The 15,388-nt window shown below is 44.2% G+C and overlaps 1 protein-coding gene across 1 annotated transcript in view; it reads right to left on the reverse strand.

Annotated features, from left to right (window-relative positions):
* Nucleotides 1–2: 2 nt before the first annotated feature.
* Nucleotides 3–15,388, reverse strand: part of Mcub (mitochondrial calcium uniporter dominant negative subunit beta) — a 35,815-nt gene continuing 20,429 nt past the window's right edge. The window contains exons 3-9 of the mRNA XM_090356540.1: nucleotides 12,713–12,788; nucleotides 12,015–12,185; nucleotides 7,346–7,450; nucleotides 5,224–5,384; nucleotides 3,706–3,909; nucleotides 2,916–3,032; nucleotides 3–595 (exon numbers count right to left, since the gene is read on the reverse strand). Coding sequence (XP_090212666.1) covers nucleotides 542–595; nucleotides 2,916–3,032; nucleotides 3,706–3,909; nucleotides 5,224–5,384; nucleotides 7,346–7,450; nucleotides 12,015–12,185; nucleotides 12,713–12,788 — 888 coding nt within the window. The 3' untranslated portion in view covers nucleotides 3–541. The remainder of the gene's footprint in view (nucleotides 596–2,915; nucleotides 3,033–3,705; nucleotides 3,910–5,223; nucleotides 5,385–7,345; nucleotides 7,451–12,014; nucleotides 12,186–12,712; nucleotides 12,789–15,388) is intronic.

Below are 15,388 nucleotides of genomic sequence, written 5' to 3' on the forward strand. Positions count from 1 at the left end.
GTGGGGGCTTGAACTCAGGACCTGGGCATTGTCTGTCTCTTTGTGCTCAAGGATATTTTTCTGCCACTTGAACCACAGCACCATTTCCAGTTTTTGAGTAGTTAATTGGAAATAAGAGTCTGATGGAGACTTTTCTGCCCAGGCTGGCTTTGAACCGTGATCCTCAGATCTCAGCCTCCTGAGTAGCTAGGATTACAAGTGTGAGCCACCATGCCTGGCTACATGGTGATTCTTAAAAACCCGTCAGCATCAGGAACCATCAATACAATTACATTCTTTAAGTTAACAAAAGATTATTCCAAACCACTTCTGGGCATGGTCTTCGGTCAGGGACCTACTGGGCGGAAGTCTAACCAGCAGGTGCTCCTTTTAAGGAAGCCTACCAGCCCTGTGTGACATGGAAGTCAGGCAAACCTCGCATGAGAACTTCTCAGAAGACTTCTGCTTTCTGTAGATTTATTAACTATGAAACCCCCAAATGTCTAAGTTACAAATTAATACATACAGGAGAAACCCTATGATGCTTATAAAGGCCAGGAAGTCAGTAAATTCTCCAATAGAGGGCGTGGCGGACCTGCTCCAGGGATTTTGTAGCCTGTCATGGGAAAAAGAAAAGGCATTGTGATCTGAGAGAACAAGAAAATGCCAAAATTAATTTTGTAAGGTTATTTTTTTCTTTTAACAATACTGTGGCCCCAACAAGCACTCTATCCTTATATTAAAAAATACTTCATCACAATGGTTCTTCAGCCCACTTATTTTATTTTTGTCATAGGGCTTGAACCCAGGGCCCTGGGCACTGTCTCTGAGCTCCTTTGCTCAAGGCCAGTACTCTACCACTCTGAGCCCCAGGGCCTCTTCTAGTTTTCTGGTGGTTAATTAGAGATGAGTCTCACAAGACAGGCACTGGTGGTCTCTTGAGTAACTGGGATTACACATGAGCCAAGATCTGAGGAAGCGGTTCAAAGCCTGCCTGGGCAGAAAAGTCCTTGTGAGACTCTTATCTCTAACCACTCAAAAAAATGAAGTAGAATTGTCGCTTGGTTGGTAGAGCACTAACTTTGAGCACAAACAGGGTTAAGGACAGTGCCCAGGCCCTGAGTTCAAGCCTTACAACTGACAGAAAAAAAAAGTCACAAACTTTCCTGCTCGGGCTGACTTTGAACCATGATCCTCAGATCTCAGCCTCCTGAGTACCTAGGATTACAGGTATGAGCCACCAGCACCTAGAATAACTCATGTTCTTCATAACCTGTCAGCCTCCTTTTTTCTAACTAGTTGATTAAAGAGCACAGATTGAAAGTAGCATTTTTTTTTGTTGTTTTTTTTGTGTTTTTTTTGCCAGTCCTGGGCTTGAGCTCAGGGCCTGAGCACTGTCCTTGGACTTTCTCAAGGCTAGAGCTCTACCACTTGAGCCTCAGCACCACTTCCGGCTTTTTTGTATGTATGTGGTACCAAGGAATTTAACCTAGGTCTTCATGCATGCTAGGCAAGCACTCTACCACTAGGCCAAACTCCCGGCTCAGAAAGTAGCATTCTTTAAGAGAATCTATAGAGTATAAATATAGTTTTCCTAGTTAACAATTACATTTTTAATTTTAAGGAGGGAATATATGACTCCCCTCCCCCAGGACTGGTGCTGTACCACTCCAGCTACTCACCTCCATTTACTTCATTTCTGTAACAAAATTGTGTTTAAAAAAGGAAGCACCTGAGCCTAATTTTGATTTAAGTTCTAAATACTAAGTCTCAGTGATTGTAAATAGAGATTCCCTCCTTGAACACTTGTTTGTTAAACTTAAAATTTGATGTAAAAATCAACGTTAATAAATTCTTTAATTAAAAAAAAAACAAAGCTAAAAAAAAGGCAAAGTATGGTAATGTATACTTGTAATCCCAGCACATAAGAGGCTGACAATTTCAAGACCCTGGTAGCACTCTGTATGTTCACAAGAACCCCAAGAATAAAAGTTACGTTCCATGCTGAGAAGGTACCTGAACACTTAAAAGTGCACTGAAAGGCCAGAAGTAAAATTGCCTAAAAATTACTGATTTTTCTTAAAAGCCACTTACTGGTATTGAAGCTAACAATTTTTTTTTTTTTTTCCAGTCCTGGGCTTGAGCTCAGGGCCTGAGCACTGTCCTTGGACTTTCTCAAGGGTAGAGCTCTACCACTTGAGCCTCAGCACCACTTCCGGCTTTTTTCTATGTATGTGGTACCAAGGAATCGAACCTGGGCCTTCGTGCATGCTAGGCAAGCACTTTAACCACTAGGCCAAACTCCTGGCTCCTGAAGCTAACAATTCTTGGGTCCATTCTACGGGTCCCTTACTTCACTACTAGTGTTTTCTGGTTAAGTGACGCTAAGAACCTATTTCCTCATCTGAGAGGAATGCCATGTAAATTCCTTCCTACAATTCCACATTCTAATTTGCTTGGACACAGGTTTCTATTGAAAGCATGCATCTTATTATCCCAGGTTGAGACCTTATGTACACATTGAAACCATAGGAACCTGTCCATCATCCAGCTTCACAAGGAAGCATGAGCCCCGCTTGCATAAAGCTTTGATCTGTCTCAAAAATAAGCAAGGCAAAAAGGGCTGGTAGAGTAGTTTAAGAGGTAGAGTGCCCACCTAGCAAGTGTGATACCCTGTGTTTAAGCCCCAATACTACCAAAAACAAACCCAGAACCTCCCTCTCTTCCCCAAAAAAGAAAGCTATGGTGACACCAGAATACAAAAGAGTAACAACAGTTTGTGAAACTATGATGAGGTTTGTAACCACTTTGCTTAATAATCCCAAAACATACGGAACTATGAAGCTTTCTGGGTGATCCAGCCATTGCCTTATCTCTCTACACCAAGCTCTGACTCCAGACACAACCAGCTCTAAGATGTGCTTGCAGGAAGATACCTTCTCCAGGTCTTCTTTCAACCTGTTGTACTGCTCCACGTCGAAATGACTCTGTTGTGATTTCTTGTGGAAGAACTGAAGAAACTGCCTACTCCTCGCGGACGTGTAAGTGTAATTCTAAAGCAAGAAAAGAATCCAGCATGGCTTGAATGAACATTCTGCCTCTGAGAAAGAAGCAGACACACGTTGATCTCTGAGATCAGCTGCTCTTTCTAAAAGAGCAACCAAGCTGAGAAAGGAAAATTGCATGTAATAAAAAAGGAAAAAAATGGAGTTTTTTTTTTTTTTTTTGCAAAACTATGAGCCAAAGCTAAAATTACAGGGGTTTGTATGTTATTCAGTGTTATTAATGTGCTAGTACTGGGACATTTGAACTAAGGGCCTTAAACTCGGCTTTTTTACTCAAAGCTAATGCTTTACCATTTGAGCCATGCCTCCACTTGTTTTTTGCTGGCTAACTGGAGGTAAGAATCTCTTGGGTTTCGCTACCAGGGCTGGTTTCAAACTGATTCTCAAGTCTCCACTTACTGAGAAGCTAAGATTATCAGTGTGAGACACCTGACTTTTGCAGTTTAGAAGTTACTTAGGAACAGAACGTAAATATGACACACTTATCACAATGGATTCACCCATCTAGGTTACATGTGCTTTCCTTGTACTACAAAAACAGTAAAACCATATCAACTTCATGAAAACCCAGCCAACAGTAAATAAAAAGGGTTACTGTTTCTCACTTGATAAGGTTGTCTTTACAAAGATTTTTTTGCTTACTCTTTTTGCAACTACTCACCTGTCTTGTGGTTATAAAGTATGCAAAAAAGACCATGGAATTTGCAAATGTGAGGAAGTATGTAACTGGTTCCATGATATCCCAGGAGTACACCCACCAGGTGAGCCAGGCCAACGCCCCTCCCTGCACAGACAGGAGGGCTAAGCCAGCCCACAGGAGGCCGCTGGTTCGGGCTTCTGACTGAGCTTCGATACTAGCTTTCACCTGGGGGAAGAAGAGCCCTCATTCAGATTACAAGCACACCAACTCCGGCCAAGAAGTAAAAACATGTTTGAGCCAGTGCACATCGTGGTTCAACCCAAGTTGTACGCCAGTTCAAAATGTTGCTTGAAGAGATCAAGCACCTGGGAAAACAATCTGATTACTCATTTCCAAATCAGCTCCTTAGAAAAATCTTAAATGTCCTAAGTATTATAGGAAGTTTTCTAATGCAAAACTCAAAAGTCATTCTCAGAGAACTAAAACAACAGACCATTTCTGGATCCCAGCCTACATGCACACCTGCATATGAATCTCATTTTGTCAGTCATGGGGCTTGAACTCGGGACCTGGGGGTCGTCCCAGTGCTTTTTTGGCCAAGGTTAGTACTCTACTGCTTTGAGCCACAGAACCACTTCCAGTTTTTGAGTGGTTAATGGGAAATAAAAGAGTCTCAAGGAGACTTTCCTGCCCAGGCTGGCTCCAAACCATGATCCTCAGATCTCAGCCTCCTGAGTAGCTAGAATTACAGGCCTGAGCCACTGGCACCTGGCCCAAGTTTTCTTAACAGTAAGAGTCAACCATAAGCTATCAGGATATTCTCTAACAAGGAAGCTTTACCCAGCAAGAGCAAAGGTAATATACACAGATGGAGTGATTTATGGGTATGGGGACATAGTAATTGGATCAACTGGGAACATTTTAAATTTCTAAGTAAATGTCAATTTCTGAAAATGAGTAAATTATCCCAGGCCCTAAAATGTATCTCACAAATCAACCATGGAACCTGGGCTGTGGTGGCATATACATGTAATTCCAGCACTGAGGTGGGAGGCTGAGGTGGAAGGATCACTACTTCGAAGTTAGCCCAAGGCTAATTAATTAGACCTTGCCTGAAAACAAATCAGTGCCTCTTCCCACCCACCCCAGCCCCTGAAAATCACAGATGGGATTACAGGCTTAATGAATGTAGTTTTCTCCTAAACCCATCACATTCCCCCAAACATTCCCTCACTGCTGGTTAATTTAGGAAGTCAGGACTAACTTCCTAGCCACAGTTTTCTTGAGCAGCGCCCGGGCTGGGAAGTTGGACTCCGCTGCCACATCCCTGCTGGGATTCTCATTTACAGCCCTAGAGTCAAACCACATGAGTTAAGTTCTCCTTGTGTGCCTTCTGTTTTCCCTGCCACCCCACCTCCTCTTAGGAACTGAACTTGCAGACTCGGGAGGATGCAAGGAGGAATGGCATGGAACCGCTGAGGTAAGGAACCCTCAGGAAACATTGCTTTCAAAATGGATCCAACTGTGAAGCTGCCTCACCTGCTCCAGGGGCCGCAGTTGCTCCTGCAGGAGGTCGATTTTCTCCAACAAATGGTGTTCCTGTCTCTTCTGAAACTCTTCCAAGTGCAAGACTGTGAACAGTCTGTGGACCAGAAATTTCATGTTTTCCAGCTCCGCCACGTGCTCGTGACTGGGTTTTTCTGGGAAAAGACCAGGGAAACAGAAGCAGTCACGACACACTTCATTTCCTCCAGGGAAGTCAGAACGAGATAGAGTCCCCGTGCCTGTGACGCGTGCACATCCTCGGGATGCTTACACAGGCCTGGCCTCCATCTCCTGAGCCCACAAAGACCATCTGTAGTGATGAGGAGGCTTAAGGCTCAGGGTTGGCCTGGTCTTTTCTGAGTGTGGTTGTTGCATTAGCAGTAGGGGAGTGTCGGCCAGAATGGTGGCCAGCTGCTCTCCTTGATCTGAGGACAAGCTATTTCCCTCTTCCCAACTATTATTTCAGGAGAGTATATAGAGACACAAAAACCAAGGTAAAATAGACATTTGAAAAGTATTTTGAATGCATGTTTTTCTTTTTTGTTTGCCAGTCCTGAGGCTTGAACTCAGGGCCTGAGCGCTGTCCTTGGGCTTTCTTCCTTTTTTTTTTTTTTCTTTAAACCAGTCCCAGGGCTTAAACTCAGGGCCTGAGCACTGTCTTTGGGCTACAGCTCTATCACTTGAGTCACAGCAGCACCACACCTAGCTTTTTCTGTGTATGTGCTACCAAGGAATCAAATCTGGGTCTTCGTGCATGCTAGGCAAGTACTCTACCAATAGGCCAAACTCCCAGCCCTGTCCTTGGGCTTTCTCAAGGCTAGCACTCTACCACTTGAGCCACAGCACCACTTCTGGCTTGTTCTGTGTATGTGGTACTGAGGAATTGAACCCAGGGCTTTGTGCATGCTACGCAAGCACTATACCACTGGGCCATACTCCTGGCCCTGAATATTCTTGTAACAGGAAGTCAAATCAAACTGTAGATCTGAAAAGCAATACACGCGTGCACACACACACACACACACACACACACACAGTTTAAATTGTATTCTAACTGCCCCTCCCCACTCCCAGTAAGCCACCTGGGCACAGGATTTTGAGCTGTTGGCAATAGAGAAACAGATACAGGAAATGCTAGCTTACCCTTGTTCTGCCTAAAATTATGACACAAATTAACAAAGATCTCCCTTCTCTACTGTATCTATATATCTATATATTAGACCCTTACAGCATCTACATAATCTTACTAGCTTGAGTGTTTTTTGTTTTTGTTTTTTTGATGCTGGTCCTAGGGCTCCAACTTAGACCTAGGTGCTTTCCCTCTATCATTTGAGCAACAGCTCTACTTCTAGTTTTTGGTAGTTAATTGGAGATAAGAGTCTCACGGACTTTCCTGCCAGGGGTGGCTCCAAACTGCAATCTTCAGATTGGATTTTTTGAAAATGTGGTACCTATAGAACTTTACACAGCCATTACAATATCATATCATTTGCAGAGAAATGGATGGACCTAAAACAAATCATTTTAACTGAGGTCAGTCAAGCTCAGAAAGACAAACAGCATCTGTTTTCTCATATGTGGAAGCTAGATCCAGTACACACTGAACATAATAAGTTATACAAGACTCTAAGCATTCATATTCAGTAAGACCAAAGGAGGACACTTAGAAGAGAAACACAAAGGTGCGATGTCTGTGTGCCTCTGATCATACAAGATTTTTTTTTTTTTTTTTTTACCAGTCGTGGGCTTGAGCTCAGGGCCTGAGCACTGTCCTTGGACTTTCTAAAGACTAGAGCTCTACCACTTGAGCCTCAGCGCCACTTCCGGCTTTTTTCTATGTATGTGGTACCGAGGAATCGAACCCGGGTCTTCATGCATGCTAGGTAAGCACTCTACCATTAGGCCAAACTCCCGGCCCCTCATACAAGATGTTTATCAAAATTCTCCAGAAGAAAAACACAAAAACTAAGAAAACCTCCCTCCCTCCTTCCTTCTTCCAGTAGGGGAAAGGGGGCCACTGTGCAATACTTCGGAGATGAGTTCTCAACCAGCCTTGCTTTGTGCACTACAAAAACCCTGCAGCTAAAGACCAAAGTTGGACAGCTACATTTCTTACCTTTCTTGGGACACTGTACATCATATACTACTTTGTTAATGATAAGTTTAAAATCTTGTGTGAGTAAAACATCCATTAAAGTTGAGGCTGGAATCACACTGCCATCTGGAAGAAAACAATGGGAAAACATGTCTTTGCTTTAAAATAATAAGGACCACTTTCCAACCTATAGAAAATTACCAATCCAGCCAGGCATTGGTGGGGGAGGGAAGGGAAGAGGCATCTCACACCTGTAATCTTAGCTCCTGAGGAGGCTACTAAGATCAAGAGAATTATCGTTCCAGTCAGAAACTAGCAGCCAAACTGGAGACATGTCTCAAGGGGTAGAGTACTTGTCTAGCAAGTGAGGCCCTCAGTTCAAATTCCAGTGTTGCCTATAAGATAAACAAAATAAGCTTTCCACTGGGTATGGTGGCTCATGCCTATAATGCTACTCACGAAGATGAGATCTGAGGATTGTGGTTTGAAGCCAGCCCGGGCAACAAAGTCCTTGAGACCCTTATCTCCAGTTAATCAGCAAAAGGCCAGAAGTGGAGGTGGCTCAAGTGGTAGAGCACCAACTTTGAATGAAAAAAAAAATCATGCAAAAGCATGAGGCCCTGAGACAAGGCCCCAACAGTAACACATGCACATACAGACATATACATGGGAAGACAAAACCCCAGTAGCTAACCAGCACCACAAAGCACAACCAATCATTGGTTGTATACTGGCTCACCCACTAGCTTTGGAATACACAAGTTTCTGAAAAATTCCAAGGAGGTGAAGTAGTAGGGATAAAAAAATGAACATAGCTTAGATTAAAACCCCTCTGTACACTAGAGAATTTCCAAAGATTTTAATAAACATCACTAAGTCTATGAAGTAAATTTCCATATATGTGGTTTATTTCATGGATATGGAGAGAGGCAGGAGAGATTTTTAGAACCTGCAAAATCCCAGGGATCAAAAATTCTGTGAGGTCCTCAGTTTAATTACAGAAGCCAGAGGATGGATGGGACAGCAGCCCTCTGTTAGCTGCTGCTAACAAGACTTTTCTGCTGATTGTACATGGAACCTTCCACTTGAATTCCACTTCCACTTACCACCTGGCAGGGCCATCATACCCACAGTCAGTGTAGGTTTAACATAAACAACTTACGCTGTCTGCCAATTTCTCAGTTCAAAAACACTCTAACACTAGGCTCAGGAGACATTTTTCTTAACAGCTACCCTAGTTCTGTTTGTAGGAGTTGTAGCAGCTTGTCCAGGACACGATAATTAGCCCTTTTATCAAAATGATTCAGTCTCAAGAGTTTTGGTGGTTAGCCCTAGGAACACTTCAGAAAACAATTTCTTAGGAAAATCTCTCCCCCCCCTCTCTGTCTCTGTCTCTGTCTCTGTCTCTCTCTCTCTCTCTCTCTCTCTCTCTCTCACACACACACACACACACACACACACACACACACACAATGGAATTTTACTCATCAGAAAGATTATGTCATTTACTGGGAAATGGATAATGCTGAAAAAAATTGTCAGACTCAGTCAAAGGAGGCATGTTTTCTGTCATATGTGCAAGTTAGATCTAAATATGTATGTGTATGTAAGAAGAAAGGGTCATGTGAACATATGTACATGTTAACTTAAAGTATGGTGTGCGCAGGGAGGGTTCCAATGGTGTAACTCCTTTGAGCAACTAACTTACAGTTTAACAGAATGAATACCAGGGAGCTAGCACATGTGTTGTCAGGACAGGAGTGAGGTTAACTGGAGAGGTAGAAGAATGGAGAGAGGAAGGGTAGGTGAATGCAGTCATAATATGCAAGGTACACGTGAAAATGGAACCAGGTAAACTGAGGGGATAGGAGGGGGTGGGAGAGATGGGGGAAGAAAATGGAAGGGGTGTGACATTGATCAAGATGCACTGTGTTCACACTGACATGTTGAAGTAAAACTGCTTTGCACCACTACTTAAGGATAATATAAAAAATAAGAAAACAATCTCTTAGACATTATTAAGTGGAGCATGGTTTTTTGTACAGCTTCTGATCTAGCCTAAGCTGTAAAGTAACACAATTGGTAAGAAGGCCAACTGAAGCTGGTGCTAGTGGCTCATGCCTGTAATCCTAGCTACTCGGGAGGCTGAGGTCTGGAGATGTCAGTTCAAAGCTAGCCCAGGCAGTTAAGTCCATGAGACTCATCTCCAATTCACCACTGGAAAACCGGAAGTGGTGCTGTGACTCAAGTGTTACAGCGCTATTCTGGACCAAAAGAGCTCAGGGACAGAACCCAGGCCCGAGTCAAACCCCCAAAACAATAGCTACAACAACAACAACAACAGCAACACAAACCTTACTGGCAAGTGAGTAGAAAATGAGTGCTGGCTGGAGATTCTCATCTATGTTCTGTGCAGAACTATCCACCTGCAATTGTGTATTTTGTCCAGCCAGGTGTTTGCTGGGCTGCGGTTCAACAACACTCTCCAGCTGTGATGTGTGCTGTGAGAACCCAGCTCTGGCTGTCAGGAAGGACTGGGCTACTGTTGCCATCAGACTCTCCATGGATCTTTTGTTCCAGAAGGCAACATGTCAAGTCTGCACATGGCTCTGACTCTGGAGTCTGGCTGTTCGGGTTCCTGACTATCAGCTGGGGTGAGATCATTTTCCTAAGAATTGCCAAACAACTCAACCCACACAGTGGGCAAAAGTCCTGGGACTTGAACTCAGGGCCTAAGCCCTGTCCCCGAGCCTCTCTGTGTTATAAGGAAGTGCCACAGTGGTACTTCCATTTTTTTCAGAATACTTTTGAAGCCCAAATTAAACCCAAGCAAATTTCACCCTGTCCCTCTCCCTCCCTCTCCTCCTCTCTTCTTTCCTTTCTTATTTTCTCTCTTTACCTTTCCTTCCTTCTTTCCTCCTTTCCCCTTCTCTTCCTTCCTCTTCCTGTTCCTTCCTTTCTTTGTTGATCATGGGGCTTAAACTCAGGGTCTGGGTGACGTCCCTTAGCTTTTTTTTTTTTTTTTTTGCCAGTCCTGGGCTTGAGCTCAGGGCCTGAGCACTGTCCTTGGACTTTCTCAAGGCTAGAGCTCTACCACTTGAGCCTCAGCACCACTTCTGGCTTTTGTTTTTTTTAATTATGAGGTACTAAAGAATTGAACCTGGGTCTTTGTGCATGCTAGGCAAGCACTCTACCACTAGGCCAAACTCCCAGCCCACTTAGCTTTTTTTTTGCTCAAGGCTAAGTACTCTACCATTCTGAGGCACAGCACCACTTCTGGCTTTTGAGTTGTTAACCGGAGGTAAGCGTTTCACAGAGACATTTTTTCTGCCTGGGCTGGCTTTCAATTGATGTCCTCAGTACAAGATTACAGGTGTGAGCCCCCAGTGTGTGCGTGTGTGTGTGTGTCTCTCTCTCTTTTGGCTTCTAATTTTTTTGAAGTTTTTTATTTTATTTTTTATTGTTGGGATAATATAAAGAGGGGTTACAGTTACATTCGTCAGGTAGTAAGTTCATTATTTCCCACACATTGATACCCCTTCTCATGTTTTTGTCTTCATTTCCTTCCCCCTGCTCCCAAACCCCCGGTCTCTTAAAAATAAAAATCAGGAGGCTGAGAGCTGAGGATTCTGGGTTGGAAGCCAGCCTAGGAAGGAAAGTCCATTAAATTTTATCTCAAGTTAACCACAGGAAAAGCCAGAAGTGGCACTGTAGCTCAAGTGGTAGAGTTCTAGCCTTGGGCAAAAGGCTCAGGGATAGTACCCAGGCCCAGAGTTCAAACTCTGGGATGAGAGGGGAAAAAAGGGAATTACCTTTTACACAGCCAAGAAAAAAAATAGTATGTCATTTATAGGGAATGGATGGATGTAGAACAAATCACGTTAGGTGAGGTAAGCCAAGCTCACACAAGTGATACATGTTTTCTCTCATATGCAAAAGCTAGAGTTAAAATACACTAGGACAGGATAAATTATACAAGGACTCTGCATTCACACACACAAAGTGACACCAAAGGAAGATACTCTTAGGAGAGGAACAGAAAGGTGCATTAGAAATTAAGTCTCTTGGGAATTTCCTGCCTGGGGTGGCTTCAAACATAGTTCTCTGGATCTCCACCTCGTAAGTAGCTGTATTATAGCTATGAGCCATTGGTGCCAACCTAATCACCTTTGCTAGGATATACATGTGTATGTGTATGTGTGCATAGGTATATACCTACATATAGGCCAAATATGTTTGCTAATACACGTGTGTAAATAGCAAATGCATATATCTTCTAAAAATGAATTCTGTCAAAAACATTAGACTATAATTTCTGCATGACAAAATAAATGCATTGTGTGCATTTAATTACTATCAATTCTAACCAATGGACTATACTTCATTTCCTAATTATTATACATTTGCTGCAAATTACACCTTAATGCCAGTTTGGAGTAGGGGAAGGTGCCAAAGTATTTCTGGCTAAGTTGAGGGAGCAAGTAACTTAACTTACACTGTAAACTTATTTTACCCATTTTGTATCCAATGTGGTTATGCTTTTTAAAATCGCCCTGAAGAGTAACAAAGAAGAACTCAAGAAAAGTCAAGGAACTATTCTATAATGAATTGCAAAATAAAATTCTTTCTAGAAAAGAGCCAAGAGGCGGTTTCAGGAGAGAGGAGGCGGAGCCAGCGGTGGGGTGCATACCTGCTGTGCGAATGGCCACATCTGTGACCCCTCTGTCCTCGTTCCGCACATCCTGAAGGAAGGACGTCACAGTGGACAGCATGGGCTTGAGCACAAACTGACAGCGCTCTCCCCTGGAGGGTAACGTGAGCGTGATCAGGGGACGGCCGTGTCTGTAGTGCACTGTTACTTCTACCATGAAAAAGAAGAGTGGCACAGCAATGATAAACGCACTTCTATGAAAGCCTTTAAGCTGCAAGAATTCTGCACAGACACGGGGGGGACGGAGGGTGATCACGCCAAAAGACACTATGTGGAAGAGAAACTATACAGCTTGTGTATGCAGGGGAGGGGAGGGCACATCACTTCTCCAACACTGACACCCCTTTCTCATGTTTTTGTCCCACCCCCACCCTGTCCCAATCATCCTTGAAAGACTCATCTCCATTTAACTACCCCCCCCAAAAAAAATACCAGAAGTGGTGCAAAAGCTCGGGCCCTGAGTTCAAGCCCCAGGACTGACACCAAAATTAAGAATAATAAAAGCAAAATAGAGGAAGAGCAAGGGGAGACACTCCAGCAGGAGGTGGGGTACACTGAGGAGGGAGGGAGGGAGGGAAGGGGGGACAAGTCCGTTTTGCTCTAGCCTCATAGTCCCGCTTTCTTCAGACAGAAATCACCAGCTAGCACAGGAAGCAAGGAATTGACAGGATGCTTACCCTCCGGTGCCACTGCTGTCCCATAACTGTGTACTGGGGAATATTCTGGATTTCCACAAAGCCTCACCCACAAAATCTGCAAATAAATAAATAAATAAAATAAGATTTATTTTTTTAAAGCAGGAGATCTGAAATAAAGAAGATCCTGTCTGATTTGTTGATACCAGGGTTTGCACTCAAGGTCTACACACATGGCTGGGCTTGCTTGTTCAGCAAGGCATTCTGCTGACTGAACCACGCCTCCAGTCCAGCTCTTTCCTGTCTCACAGACTATTCTGCCCACACTGGCCTTGAACCATGATCCTCCATTTCTCAGCCTCTTCAGTAGCTACAATGACAGGCACGAGCCACAGATGTCATGGAATCTTCTGGCCAGGCAAGCATGATTTAAAAAAAAAAAAAGCCCTCCCACTAAACCATTCAGAAACTCATGAACCTTTCCGGCTGTTGGCTTTCCTGCCGCTGTGAATGCTGTAGCAGTATCACTGAGACAACATTCTCAAAGTGAGTGTGAGGACAATGAAGTATACTGGGGATCTTTCACAAGCCCTGTAAACAAAAATGCATGTAACTGTTACCAGAGTCTTAGCTTGTGTTCCCCCCACAAAGTGGAACCTAAGACAAGAATGGGGGAGTAGTTTAAAATGATTATAAAACTGATGTGCAGAGCGGTTACAGTCACATGAGTCAGGTAGAGTTCATTTCTTTTTTTGGACAATGTCACCCTGCCCTCACTCTCTCCCCGTTTTTCCCTCCTGTCCCCCCCCCCGCCACTGCTTCCCCACATGGCATCTAGTGATTACCCCAGCTACATTCTGGGGAGTCGTTTTGCTGCTTAGTGATCCAGTGAGGCAGGAGTGAGGCTTGAGACAGAGAGGAAGAAATGAGGAAGAGAGCCAGGCCACCGACAACGTGGCATGGCTGCTGAGAAGCACTGTCAACCAGCCAGGGCTTACTGAGCCAGGGAAGGGTGTCTCTTCCCTCCCTGCAGGGGTCCAGATGGGGTGGAAAGGCTAGGAAGGTGGGACAACCCCACATCCCCTCCAGGGTACATGAAGTCCAGAGGCTCCACAGACTCCCCAGTGCCTAAGAGACGCAAGATGACACTGGAAGGGAAACCAGATGGCCTGGTATGGCTCCCACTGGAGATAGGAGATACAGCAGACGCATGGAATGGCCAAAGGCAACGAGACATGGAGCATCCGACTCCAAAGAGGCCAGTGACATTGAACCCAGAGTGCTCAGGCTGTTCCAAGAAATGACAGCAAGCTACTCTCCTCCAGATCCTCCCCAAACAGAACACCTTCATCTCAAGTAAGTATAAAAGCAGATCAGAAGGGGAGGGAGGGGGGAAATGTATGTATATTCCTTGTTATGGGCTTAATAAACATCTAATTCGATTGTCCCTTGACAAAGATGTGTAACTGTAACATAACATGAAAAAGTTGGAAACAGTCCAACCATCCACTAATAGCGGGAGGGTTAAATAAATTATGAATGTATAAAGTATGATTATGCATCCATTAAGGTTTGTATTCAAAGGACCAGAGATGTAGCTCAGTGATTAAGGGTGCTTACCTAAAATGCACAAGGTCCCTAGCTTGGTCCCCAACACCAACTGTTTTTGCTGGGTGTGGTGGTTCATGTCTCAAGTACCAGCTACCCAGAGGCAGAGATTAGGAAGAGGATAAATGTTTGCCAATCTGGGCAACAAGTCCTTCTATCTCAACAAAGTGGAAGTGTGTGCAGGTAGGAGGAACTGATCCCTGCCTGGAATCCCAGCTATGTGGGAAACCTAAGGAGGAAGACCAAGGTCCAGAGTGACCTGAGCAAAAAATAAAATAGGAGAAGCTATCTGAAAACAGCATAAAAGCAGTTAACAACCCAGGTGGTGCACCACAGCCTAGATGTTCTGCTCCCCAGTTTTCTAATTTGATTTGCATCTCCAAGATACGTCAGTACTAGGAAAGCATGGCCTTACGTGACACATAACATCCATGGCTGCAGTACGTGTATTTTAGTAAGAGGTTTAAGCCTTTCCTCAGGAGAACTCGGTTCTAAGGCCCAACCCCCCATGGGAACTGACAAAACCAAACTTCGGCAATCACTAAGATCCATCCTGCACAGGCCAGACAGCAATGGCCCACACCTGTAATCCTAGCTACTCAGGAGGCTGAGATCTGAGGACTGTGGTCAACTAAGTCAACTAAGGCAGTAGAGTCTCAGTGAGACTTATTGCCAATTTACCACTCAGAAAAACTTGAGATGGGGCCTGCCTAGAGTTCAAGGCCAGCCTTAAACTCTAGATCCCCTGGCCTCTTCATGCTGGGATTACAGATTACAGGTATGCATCAACACATGCAGAACTATTTAGACTGCTCTTTACAGAATGCCCTTTCGTCACCCAGATTGCATCTGGTAGTATCCCATAAGTGTTCTTATTCCAAGGTATCTGCTGAATTTGGGCCAGACACGACCACCTTCACCAGGATGTGGCATGAGATAGAAATGGCAACACTGAGCTATCTCCGAAGTCAGGCTCTGCTTCTTCCCCCAGGGCTCTTCTCCTCCAGTGAGGTGAAGCACAGCCTTATCAATAATTAGTGCTGGGAATAAGTCAGTTGATGAGTGCAACTGCAGTCCTGACACCACCCTGAGACTAACAGCTTCCAACAT

This window comes from Megascapheus bottae, chromosome 23, assembly GCF_031878675.1.
Source record: "Megascapheus bottae isolate mThoBot1 chromosome 23, mThoBot2.hap1, whole genome shotgun sequence".
Classification (NCBI taxonomy): Eukaryota; Metazoa; Chordata; class Mammalia; order Rodentia; family Geomyidae; genus Megascapheus; species Megascapheus bottae.